Source organism: Myotis yumanensis, unplaced genomic scaffold (genome assembly GCF_028538775.1).
Source record: "Myotis yumanensis isolate MYYU_CA2020_CCGP unplaced genomic scaffold, mMyoYum1.0.hap1 SCAF_11, whole genome shotgun sequence".
In the NCBI taxonomy this organism is placed as follows: domain Eukaryota; kingdom Metazoa; phylum Chordata; class Mammalia; order Chiroptera; family Vespertilionidae; genus Myotis; species Myotis yumanensis.
This window is the reverse complement of record NW_027223762.1, coordinates 22,489,036-22,502,413: the sequence shown is the minus strand read 5'-3', so window position 1 is coordinate 22,502,413 and position 13,378 is coordinate 22,489,036. Positions and strand designations below refer to the sequence as shown.

General features: G+C 33.7%; 1 protein-coding gene across 2 annotated transcripts in view; it reads left to right on the top strand.

Moving 5' to 3' along the window:
* Nucleotides 1-13,378, top strand: part of LRPPRC (leucine rich pentatricopeptide repeat containing) — a 92,124-nt gene that overhangs the window by 22,722 nt on the left and 56,024 nt on the right. For both annotated transcript variants that reach the window (XM_070429123.1, XM_070429122.1), the window contains exons 12-14: nt 3,587-3,705; nt 5,130-5,223; nt 9,415-9,481. In XM_070429123.1, coding sequence (XP_070285224.1) covers nt 3,587-3,705; nt 5,130-5,223; nt 9,415-9,481 — 280 coding nt within the window. The remainder of the gene's footprint in view (nt 1-3,586; nt 3,706-5,129; nt 5,224-9,414; nt 9,482-13,378) is intronic.

Sequence of the window (13,378 nt, the reverse complement as noted above, 5' to 3'; positions counted from 1 at the left end):
TTTCTAAAACTCTTTCATTTTTTATTTTATATATAGAGTTTGAAATAAGTTTGCCTCACCTTATTGAAGATAAAGTTATATATAATTAGGCCATTTTCTTTGTGGACCAGTCTGTTTCTCCTTAACAGAGCTGAGTTATAATAATAGGAAAGACAAACTTTCATTGCACAATGAGTGCTCATGACCTGACAGCCTGCTGATTGAAGGGCAGAAATGTTCAGTCTTTCAGGTTCTTAAGTACATTTAAGCATTTAGCATACTTTTTTCTTGTACACATGGGATATCTATAGGACATGAATAAGAATTGAACAAATATTAAATTTTAGAGTACAGTATCTAATTCTTTGGTTTGCATTACTGGTAATTCAGAAAGAGTAGTATCATAAAAAGATGCTTTTAACGGAAGTACTTCCCCCTTGGGGAAACAAAAAATGGTCTTTTTCATTTTATCTCAAAGTGTAATGTGCTTAGAATGAGATGCAGAGTTGTTAGTATGACATTGGGTGACAAACAGAATGCACAAACAACAAAAAAGTGCTTTTAGCAGACTTTCATATTGCAATTTTATTTTAAATATATAGCTGTCTTCTGGCTTAAAGGAAATAGTGAAACAAGTATTCCCTAATTGTTTCTGGCTATAAAAGTCTCTAAATCCTTTTTAGAAAAATCTTTGGAAAACAATATGCTAGTTGATTAACTCTTTGCATAACCTCCAATTCTGAAAGCTTGAAGAAGTAATCTTTAACCCATATTTTTGAACCACAGAAAGTTTACATCGTTCCATAAAAATGAGTGGGCATATAAGTAAGTATTGTCCACCTTTCCACAGATATGAAAATATTTTTGGGACTCCTGTTTAAATGTTTGTTGCTTCATCAGGTAAATTTACTTTCCTCAGCCATAGCACTGTATCTAGTCTTGAATTGGATATCATATTTTCACACTTAGTACATACAAAAGGTAATTTTTTTTCTGTACATGTAGCTCACACTAGTAGAAAAGTGGGCATTTTATCTTGAATCTCTTTTCTAAGAACCTTAGAATTTAGGTTTGTGAGGTGACTTATTGAAAGCTCATTATATTGATGAAGGAACTGAGAGCCACAGAGAGATTTAGTGAGTGACCTTAAGTTCCACATCTAGCTGTCAGTGGTGCTGGGATTACATGTGAGGATTTCTGCCCTCCCTACTAGACGTATGTAAATATTATGCTAAATTTATTTTATGAAAATTTTTAGCTATTGATTAAAAATTAGATACTGATTTTTGCATTAGGGACATTTAAAAAAGTGTTACCAAGTTTTTAATCAGTGAAGGTTTTTAAAAAAATTAATTTGTCTTCCAGTTACAGTTGGCATGCAATATATTAGTTTCAAGTGTTTCAACATAGTGTTTAGACATTTATATATCTTACAAAGTGACCACCTTCGTGAGTACCCATCTAACACATACATAGTTATTACCATATTTTATTCCCTGTGCTGTACTTAACATCCCTATGACTTTATAACTGACAGTCTGTACTTCTTAATCTCTTTCACCTTTTTCACCCATTCCCCAACCTTCCAGAGTCAGTGAAGGTTTATCTGGAAAAATAGAAAAGCTGAGAAAGGTAACTTGAGACTACAAGATATTGTCATTTGTTTTACAGTTTTTAAAAACTAGTTTCTCCTTTGCAGGAGATTCAGAAATATAGTAAAGTAACATATTCTACAACCTTCCTTCATGTAACAGGGAAATGGCAGTATATAATCTCTAGTTTCTTTAGTGTAAGGTAAGCAACTAACATTCTTATTACTGCAGTGAGTTTGTTCTTTGTCCAGGGAAAGTCACATATAAAAGAAGAAAATAATGGCTGTAGTGATGGAGGATGTAGAGGAATGTTTCCTGTGGAATAAATAAAACCATTCAGGATAAGAACGATATTTAGGGTCAGATCAAGTTGCACCAAGAGTTTTCAACAATAGGGTGATCAAATTTTTATTGAATTCTGGCATTTTTCTGGCTGCAAATTTAGCCAATGTCCAGCCACTAAGACAGCCTCTTACAATGACTTCCTCGTGGTTCATCTTATTAGTATTTTCTTTGTGGCACAAATGGAAAAGTCATCACTTAGCATTTTAGCAGGTTGGCCTGAATAAGAAGAAATAACCCAGAATAACTAAGGATCTACATCTCTTGGTATATTTAGAAACTATAGAAATATAGGAAGGGTAAAATATATGGAAGAGCCGATAAGAAAGCCTAAATGCCAGTTGAGTGAAGTGTTTGAATAGAGAGTATTTTCAAAAAGTAAGAAATTGGGTCCTAATAAAGTGAGTGCTCTGGTTAGAGTCTAAAATCACGTAAATGGTCATAGTTAGTGAAAGTTGATCAGGTAAACCATTTATTTTTCCCAAAAGTTTGAACTGTTTTAATTCTTATAAAATTTTTGGGGTGGAAACTTTCCTCTAGAATCATAAACTTTCTTATGACAATATTTGAAATTTTTTATTAGATTGCTTAGTCTTAGTTTAGATTTTCTAAGTTCACAGAGCTTTGGGATCCATGTTAAGATTATTTTGATCTTATCAAAAAAGAAATGTGAATTGTATTTTTTAGAAGGATGTAGGTATGTCAGATCAGTCACCTTTTTTCTCCTTACTGATAAATGTTTCTTCCCATCTGACTATATTATTATTTTTAAAAAATCCTCACTTGGGTCATGCCTTGAGAGGGAGAGAGAGACACTGATGTGAGAGTGAAACATCAATCAGTTGTATGCGCCCCAACTGGGGATCAAACCTGTAATCAGGGTATGTGCCTTGAGTGGTAATAGAACCTGTAACATTTTGGTATATGGGACGATGCTCCAGCCAGCCTAGTGAGCTACACCAGCCAGAGCCTGACTGTATTACTGAAGTGAATATTTTTGGTATACTTCCTGAGAATGCCTGAGGTATTGACTGAACTTATCTGAGGGAGTGACTGAACCCAGATCTTATTAAACCTATTTTAGTTTCGGTTAGAAAAAACATATGTTATAAATGCTAGTAACACAGGTCATCTGATAAGCAGAATGTACTCTTCCTCCTGATAAACATTATTGTAAAAAAAATGAATTAAGAGAATAAAAAGTATTTGAGGTGTAGATGATTAGGTGAAGTGTTTTGTACAGAATAAAGTTATCAGTATGTTGACCATTTTCACACATTAGAAAATTATATGGTTACTTTATGCTACATTTATTCTACATAATATCTAAGGAAATTTTTAAAATTCTTAGAGTGTTTTAAAATGAGAAAATTAAATCATCATTGTTACTATTAACATTTATTTAATACTTTTAGGGTTTCACACATTATTTTCTTTTAATTTTTATGACTGCCCTGAGAGGTAAGTAGGGAGCATTATTATAATCTTTTCTATATTAAGAATTTCACTTATCTTATTTCCCAGTTCTGTTATTTTTCTGCTTTCTTTTTTAGGCAAACAAAATGCTGAGTATTCTTCATTATGATTCAGAAGCTGAATGAACTAAACTTTCTGATCTTTTGTTAATTTATTCCAAATTCTTCATCTTGGTGCTTTTAAATTTTATCTTATAGGTATAGTTAAAGTCCTCAAAGAAATGCATGAAATGGGAGTAAATCCTGATCAGGAGACATACGTAAATTATGTGTTTCCATCCTTTGATAGTGTAAAGTCAGTTCGTGCTGTATTGCAGGTGAGTTCAAATATGATTTTAATTTCATAATTAAAGAGAATGTCTTGCCTCTCTAATGTTTTGTGTGACTAGAAAGAAAAAAGTCATTAAGCTGAGCACTAAAAATGGTCGTGTTTGTATGCAGTTTTCTAAAGTTTTGTAAAAATATTGGTAAATCTTAAAAACCTTAAAGTAAAGCAGCATTATTGTGTGTTGAAAGATAATATGCCAATATCAGAAAATATTTAAATAAAACATTATTTGTGCCTTAATCCCACTATGTAATGCAGCTATAATTTTCATTTTTTGAATATTACTTTTCACTTCTATATGAATTTTCATAATACACTCAGTATATTTACTATTCTGTTTTTTAAAAATAATCTTTTGTTTGACTCCAAAGCATTATTTTCCTGACCAATGTGTCCTGTCTGCATGAGAATAGGGAAGGCCTTTATGAAGAAATTGACTTTTGTATCAGCAAGGGTTGCACTTTCCATGTTCTCCATTTTCAAAACAAAGTGCTTGCTACATAGAATTAGGGACAACATGGCAGAGCATCAGATACTTTAATAAGAAATATTTTGTTCAAAATATCTGGTTCCTAGGTGGTTATTCACATGATACCTTGACTTTTTTTTTTTTTTTATTATTAGAGCGTTCTTTTCTTTCTTTGAAATAATTACATAATTACAACCTTCTGAAAGATAGATTTTATGTCTTGAGTGTCTTTACCTCTCTTCTCTGAGTTCTTAGCAGGGTATTTTGAGCCTGTACATATTTTATTGTTAAAAAAAGAATTAGAAAAGTAATTTCCTACATATTCTTATTTCCCTAAATCTCCTTTTTTTAACTTGGCACCTTTCCATTATAGTATGTAACTCTACCAATTATTTTTTATGCTTGCATGCTGTGTTATTGTATGGATATACCATAATTTATTTTTATTCATTGCTTATTATTGATTGGGTAGTTTTTAATATTGTGCTATTGTACTGTGACTTAGAAAGTATATTTGAGCTAATTTTTGGCTTCTGTACTTAAATTATTAAACAAATGATCATGTTAGGAAAAGTGAAAACCACTTGGAGATAAATTAAATTTTATTTTTACCTCACTAACTGTCTGTCCCAAATGTCATTTTAGATCAGTGCATTCAATTTTCATTTTATTTTAAATTAGAGAATTGTTCTAAATGTTATCAATAGTAAATTTTTCCTAGAAGGAAGGCATTCTAAGGGTAACAAATTATCTGAATTTGAAGATAAGCATTTAATTTGGAATGTTGGAACTGTTGCTGAAGTTCAGTTACTTGATTTACATATTCTAGAAATGAAGGATTGTCAGAATATGGTGATATAAATAAATGGGAAAATAGGAAATTTGAATAGCATATCAAAATGTTTTTAGCTAAGGCATAATATTGAAATGTGCTTTATCCCTAGGAAAATGGATGTCCATTTGATAGTAATATATTTTCTCAAGCTGAATTGAGAAGTGAAGCAATAAGTGGGAACTTAGACTATGTTTTATCATTTTGTAAGTATGCAACATTAGCCGTAAACTTGATAGGTGTGGTTTTAGTTACTAATGAAAGCATACAGGATAGTTATTGCCCTCAATGCCTACCTCAGTGTAGTTCAAGGTAATTTCCTTGAAAGCAAGGAATTTTTTATGTTTTGTTTAAGTCAAACTGATACGGCAGCTTATGATTTGATCTTGTGGATAATTTGGATGTAATTTTGAAGTTAAAAGAACCTTAGAGATAACATGGTGGTAGGTGAAACTGGGGATCCAGAAGACTTGGGTTTTGTTTATGGGACCTGGAATAAGCCTCTCTACCTTTTTTTGCTTCAGTTTCATGAAATGGGAACAGTATTACCTATCTATCTACTTTGTGAAAGTTGTGAAAATCATAATGAGATACTGTCTGAAACTGTTTGCTAAACTAACTTCTAGTTTAGCTGTAAGTTACATAAAGCCAGTCCTCAGTAACAAAAACACAGCAAATTTTTACTAAATTCTTTTAAATGCAAAGTTGCTTTACAATGTTCATCATGTTAATAAAATTACCTCCATTGATAGATAAAGAAAGGCATAGAGAAGTTAAATGACTTGCCCAAAGTTAGCAATTTGGCTAGAACCAACATTTTCTATCTTCAACCTTGTTCTTTTCACCATAGTACATTTTAATAATTAGGACATTTCTTAACGTCTTCACTTTTTAACATATTTATGATGTTACTTGGGAGTTTTTTAGATCTTGTGAAGAAAATATTATTTAAAAACAAGACACAAACTTTAATTTCTAACCCCTAGAACAGGGGTGGGCAACCTTTTTGTGAGTGCGTGCCAAAACCAGCAAAATCTCTGACTCAAAATTCTTCTGCGTGCCAACCCTAATTTTTTGAGAACATGTTACACCTACTTGATATCTCTTAAGGTGTATGTATGTGAAGAACCTTGAAGAAATAATAAAATTCATTCGAGTGACAAAAAACACAGTATATGATGATGAAAAATGCATTTATTTTTTAATGTATACATGTACACTGATAGTCCAACAGAAAACTTTATGACTCCGTTTGATATTATCAGTGGGACTTTTGCTGCTGCATCACTGATGACAGAGATTTTACATCGGGTTTATATTTCGTGACCTTCAGAGATATGCGTGAGCTACTACTTTCATCCGCCAGGCTACTCCTATTACGAGACTTAACAAAATTCATCACTGAGAACAAAGATTCATAAGCGTATGTGGATGATACTAAAACACTGGTCGGATCTAGGAAGGCAGGGAGAGTTAAGGCAGAGGCATAGAAATTGCTCTTCCCCTCTCTTGTCAATCCATGTCTATGGTCTTTAAGATAACTTGTTATGTAAAATTATTTATTTATCTAAGATGCACTTACACTGAATTTATCTAAAAAATAAAAAAGTCGATATTAAGAAAAAAATTGTAAATGGAAGATTATAAGAGAGGGTTTTGCGTGCCAGCAAAAGTTACTGGCGTGCCATGTTTGGCACACATGCCAGGGGTTGCCCACCCCTGCCCTAGTATATTAAAAGTTAAGCTCTGATTAATGTATATTCAATTTTATAGGTGGAAACTTTGTAAAAACCAGATAATTGGTATATATTATCTGTGTATATGTTATTTAAAATAGTTCATAATATTGTAAAGAAAAGACAAAATATTCAGTATGAAAATTAGTGACGGTTAGGGGTGTAGTTATTTGAGTTGAAGGTTGTGTAATAATGCTGGCTGCTGGCTGAGTGTATTGATTTTGCCTTCCACTCTATATAATATATAGATTTTCCATTGTGACAAGATGAAAACAGAAACATTAGCTGAGGAATCTGGGCATATACATGAGAGCTGCCATTGCTCATTATCATACCATCCATTCCACTGCATTGTCAACCCCTTGATTTTTCAGTCTTGTTTGTTGCTAAGGAAACTAGATGTTTTCTCATCAGCAGCCTTCAACTTGCTGAGATGTTCTGCTCGCCTTTTTAACGAATAAAAACTTGACAATATTCAGTAAAATACTAATTTGAATAGTATAAAAATAAATTTTCAAGAGATTATTTATTAAATTAGAAAAGAAATTCCGGGAACTTTAAGACTAGAGCAGTTCAGTTCACACCTGTCATTGCCTCCTCTCTTCTATTGATTTACAGGTCTCTGGAGATTAATTAGTTCTGTAATTGCTGGTAATCACTGTTGGCAGCTCCTAGGTCTGCACTTTTGGTTACCATATCACAAGGATGGCTTATCTAGATGGAGTTTGTGGAGTAGTAGGAAACATTTTCCCACTTGTGTTTGTAGGCATGAAAAATTAATTTGATCAAGCAAATTAAAGGTTGTTGAAAGACTATTTGCTTGAGTGACTAAATCACATCATTTTAAAAATGATTTTTGGATTTTCAAATCTATATATATAAAAACCTAATATGCAAAGTGTCCCCTCGGGAGTTTGACCGACCAGGAGTTAGATCACTTCCTATGACGTGCACTGACCACCAGGGACAGAACAAAGGGAGGCCCCAGCCAACAGCCAGGGAAGGGAGGCCCTGGTCAGCAACCACTAGGGACCCTACCTGTGCACAAAATTCGTGCACTGGGCCTCTAGTATTGTATAAAAAACCCTGAGAAACTTACGCTTCTTGGTGAAGGGCTATAACAGGTGGTCTAAAACAATTCTCCTTATGTGTGTGGGTTAAATTTTTATTCACATTTAGGAGAGATGAGCAAATAATATTACAATGTACTGTGACTTCCCATGAGGTTTTTTTTTAAGTTAACCAGGTATAGTATCTTAATCTTCACCTAAACTGTGTTTATTGTCTTCAGAATTTGCTTCCACTGTGAGTTCCTCTATAATTCAATTCATCTTGGACCATTCAGTACCCAAATTACATGTTTACTGAAAAGATTAAGTCAATTATTTATAACATGGCACCACTTTTTTTAAAATAAATATCCCGAGTATATTTTTCCCATTGATTTTTGGAGAGAGAGAGAGAGAGAGAGAGATAGAGATTGAGAGATTGAGAGAAAAACATTGATGTGTGAGAAACATATTGACTGGTTGCCTCCTGCATGCACCCCAACTGGGGGCAGGGAGCAAACCCCATAACTGAGGTACATGCCCTTGACCGGGAATTGGTCCCTCAACCCTCCAGTCCAAGGGCTGATGCTCTAACCACTGAGCATCTGGCCAGGGTTAACATGACACCATTTTATTTTATTTTTATTTTACATGGCACCATTTTAATGCAGTACCATGGAAAATACATTTAGGAGATACCTACTGTGATTCTATCCCTTGCTACTTAAGGTCTGATTCTAATACTAAGGCCAATAAGACTTAAACATACAAGGATGCAGACTGTTAAAAGACAAAATGAGTAGTAGAGCAAACAAATACTCAGAAAAGTGAAAGAACTAGAGGCCCAGTGCACGTAATATGTGCAGGGTCCGTAGTGGCTGCTGGCTGCTGGCTGGGGCCTCCCTTCCCCGGCTGCCAGCTGCCAGCCAGGGCCTTCCTTCATTCCGTGCCACTTCCTGGTCAGCGCACGACATAGCAAGTGATTAAACTCCTGGTCGGTTGAACTCCTGAGGGGACACTGCATATTAAGCTTTCATATAAGTAGATTATATAACAAGTAAAGGCCTATTTTATGACTTCAGGTTGTTACTCTCTTATGAAAGCTTGTCATTGATCATAGTGAAAAATAGACTGAGAAAGTGTGAATGGTTTAATAGAACCCAATCCCACTCCCAGAAAAGTTTTCCTCCTCATCTACTGTCTTTAAAGATCAGGGGTACCATAAGGTATTTACATTCTGTCCCTTTGTAGTGCCACACTGCCCATTTAATATGCAGCCTCAGGATTTGTACTAGGCTGACTCTGAGTATGCTGGTAGATTAGTTATTGTCATATATATGAAATAATATGAATAAGTTTATTAGTTATACACGTGAAAACTAAGTAAAAGTGTTTCAAATGGATAGTTTACATTGTATTATATTGAATATAGTATAGTATATAATACTGCAATATCTAGTAATTATTTATATATGAAAATATTTCCATTTTAAACATAAAATTTTTGAAATGAGTATTAAAAGATATTGGTATAAAAGTGTTCCCAAATAAGTTGATAATTTAAGTTTTTGTCTTTGGTCTGAGATTTAATGATGACAATTTTCTTTTGCAGTGGAATCAAATACATTGCCTTTCTCATTTACTTCTTTGAGAGGCACCCTAATTCTAGGCTTTAGGAGGTAAGATGATCACCTTATATGTCCTTTACCTGAATATGGTCTGATTTCTACTGTCTTTTTGACCTACTATATAAGAAAAGACAGATATTCTAAATCTTCCAATGTCCTAGTTACTTGAAATGATCTTAAATCTGTTTTATTCTTTCTACTAAGTAGTTACATTGAGTTTATGCAGCCTTTTATACCATCTTTTCCAAGAAATACACACCAGTTTGGTAAAGGTCCTGTTTTAATGAAGAAAGCACTACGTATTTGAATTATGGCGAATTGGAGTTATAGACAAATTTATATGTATGTTTGATTTATACTTTGAATATTTAATTACAAGGTGACTTTTATTCAATATAATACTGTGTTCCTCCTCTGTGTGCTCAGGGAATGTTAATGACCTTTTTCTTCCCACTTTTGTTTTTTTGAAAACATTCAAACATAAAGAAAAATGGAAAGAATAGTAAAGGAAACATCCACATACCCTTTATATAGATTTACCATTTGTTGATATTTTGCAATATTTACTTTTTTATATATTCTTATAAGTTGCTTTCTTATATACTCTTTCTCAGTATTTACTTGCTTTCTTATGTACTCTCTCTCAGTATTTACTTGCTTTCTTATATTCTTTAGATATAGATATATGTATAGCTATGTATATGCACATTGAGGTGGAGCAAACTTGTACATACATACACTGTTACTTCTTTTTTACTGAACCACTTGAAGTTGTAGACATACAGATGATACTGGATCCTTCAGCTTACAACTCTTAAAAATAGGTCATCTGTATAATTACAGTACCAATATCACTCCAAAAAATTAATAATGCTATAATATCACCATATTTAGATTGTCATAGTTCTGACTGTTTTGCCTTTTGTTTGTGTGTGTGTGTGTGTGTGTGTGTGCCGAAACCTGCCTGTCATATTATTTTTTATTGAGGATTTAATTAAGGTCATGCATTGCGTTTGATTGCTGTATTTATATTCTCTTAATTGAGAATAGTTCCCTTAACTGTTTTGTCTTTTATAATACTGACTTTTTTTTTAAGAGTCCAGGCTACTTATCTGTAGAATGTACCTGCCACATTTCTGTCTGAATTTTTTTCTCATGATCAGACTCAGATTGAACATTTTTAGCTAGAATACTTCATAGGTGATAAGTATTTCTTATTGTCTCAAGAGTTATAATGTCAGGTGTCAAATATTGGTGCCATCAACTAAGTTTGAACGCTTGGTTATGGTAGTGGTTCCCATATGTCTCCTCTGCAAAGGAACCTTATCCACTTTGTAATTAGTAAGAAGTCTATAGGTAATACTTTGAGACAATGTGTCTATCCTGTTTCCTAGCACCTTTCACTCAGTGGTTTTAGCAGCCATTGGTAATCCTTGTTGAATCAATTGTTAACAGTGGGATTGCAAAAGGATGAGTATTTAATGACATTCTTTATAGAGTCCAAATTAACTACCTGCAACTCCTGTAAGTATTAGCACATAACAGATTGACTTAGTTACTCTGTATCAAAAATAATTATTTCTCATTGTCAGAAATATTAGAATTTATAGGCTATTTAAATATTAGAATTTATAGTCACTTGAGCTAATTCTAAGGGAAACTTGAGTATGCCTTTCAGTGTTGGAATTCGATTTGGGGGATACTTAGCTACCTTTAATATAATCTGCCTCCTGGTGGTAGGTCCAGGATCTATGAGGCAATAGTTCAGCATGTGTTCTGGAACCTGTTTTGGCCAAGATTAATTTTTTATACTATCCAACAATAATTTTGGAAAACCAACAATGTTTTCTTCATATCTTTTGAAAGTAGTATTTAAGAGGCAATTTAGTATTTCTGTAAATTGATAAGCTCAAGAAATGGTCATTGTTTACCAATCTAAAGTTTCCCAATTTATAGATTAAATTGTCTAACCTATGTAGGCAAAAACACCTGTAAAAACTATTTAAATTCAATACTGCTTAGGTAAGGTGAGATTATTCAAGATTATTAGGGAATTTTTACTTTTAACCTTTTTTTTTTAAAGGCTATTTTTGAGAATATATATTTAAAGGGCATTTAGATCTAACTGATAAAGTTAGTAAATTCTTATGTCAAATCAAGGGCAAGAAAAAGTTTAGCATAAATAAGACTTTCTTTTCTTCCAACAGTAATGCTAGCTTACCAAAGTTCAAATGAGAAATATTATTGAAAACCACCACTAGAAATATTGAATCACTTCTAGGAGACAATGTGTCACTGAAGCTAGGTCACAACTTAGCTGGGAGTATTGCATTTCAAAAAGAGAAATGCTTCAGAATTTCCGTGGAGGCATTTAGGTCTTCATAGTCTACAGAGAAAGAGCTCTGTGATCTAAGGAGGAATTTCTGACCCATTGGCAGCAGTCTGAAGTTGGCAGGTGGGAGTCTATTGTTGAAGTGGGGCTGCTTTTCATATGTTAAAAAAAAAATCAAGTTTCTGTTGCTAGTCCTCTTGAAGTCACCAAGTTAAATGCCATTAATACTCAGTTTTCTCCTACCCATTCATAGCCCTGAAGAAGCTTACAGTAGGAGACTATTTAAGTAGATGTACTGAATGTATTGACAAAGGGATTTTAATATTTGATTCAGCATCAAATGAAGTAGAAGGTTACATTAATGCCAAGATAATGGATTGTAATGACATTGATTATGTCTGCTACCTTTTGCACACTCCCTACTGGGGATCAAGCCCACAACCCAGGCATGTGTCCTGACCAGGAATCGAATTGGCCACCTGTTGGTGCATGGACTCAACCAACTGAGCCACACTGGCCAGGGCAGAATAGATTTTCTTAAACCCAGCTTATTAATTTTGAGAGTTGGAATAGAGATGTGAAATTTAGGCAAGAGTTGGTATGTGTTTATTTTTTATTTTCTAGAGTTTTCAAACATTCACAAAAGTAAAACTCCCAAGTCCCCATCACCTGGCTTCAGCAGTTAAGATTTTGGCAATCTTGTTTCATATATTCCTTTTTCAACCCACCTCCATCCCCACCCCCCTTTTTTCTGTACTGTTTAAATTATATACTTCTTATTAGTCTATCTATAAATACTTTACATTTCAGAATTTATTTTAAATAACAATAATCACTGTAGTGTTATCACACCTGATAAACTTAACAGTAATTGAGAAGAAAAATTCATCGAATTCTCTAAGGGGTACATGATACAGAAAAGGTGACAAACTGCAAGTCTTGCCACTTAATATTGTGCACTTGTGGGCATTGGCCTCAAAAACTCTGATATTTCTACTCTCTCCCCTTGCCATTCCTTAAATGTGATAGACCTCTACAGGTTGAGACTCCTTGGAATTAAAGCTGTTCCTAACCTAACCAAAAAAGATGCTTAATTTTTTATCATTATAGGTTTTTATTTTATCTTCATATCTTGAGTTCTCACTCTTCTTTCACTTACTGTTTGGAAGAAAGATCTTTTTTGGCATATGGAAATGTCAGGTAGTCAGAGGAGGCTGCTCTGTAATCAGTGGAGGGGTGGGTGAGATGAAAACTCCTGCGATATTTCAGAGATTGTTTCCTGCTACAGCCTACAGTTACGATTTTTAAAAAAATATATTTTATTGATTTTTACAGAGCGGAAGGGAGAGGGATAGAGAGTTAGAAACATCGATGAGAGAGCAACATCGATCAGCTGCCTCCTGCACACCCCTATAGGGGATGTGCCCGCAACCAAGGTACATGCCCTTGACCGGAATCGAACCTGGGACCCTTCAGTCCGCAGGCCAACGCTCTATCCACTGAGCCAAACCAGTCAGGGCTACAGTTACAATTTTTATTTAAGTCACTTTATCATTTCTTCTGTTAACTGATTTCTCATTCCATCTTTTTTTTTTTTTTTTCCCAAAACTTTTTCT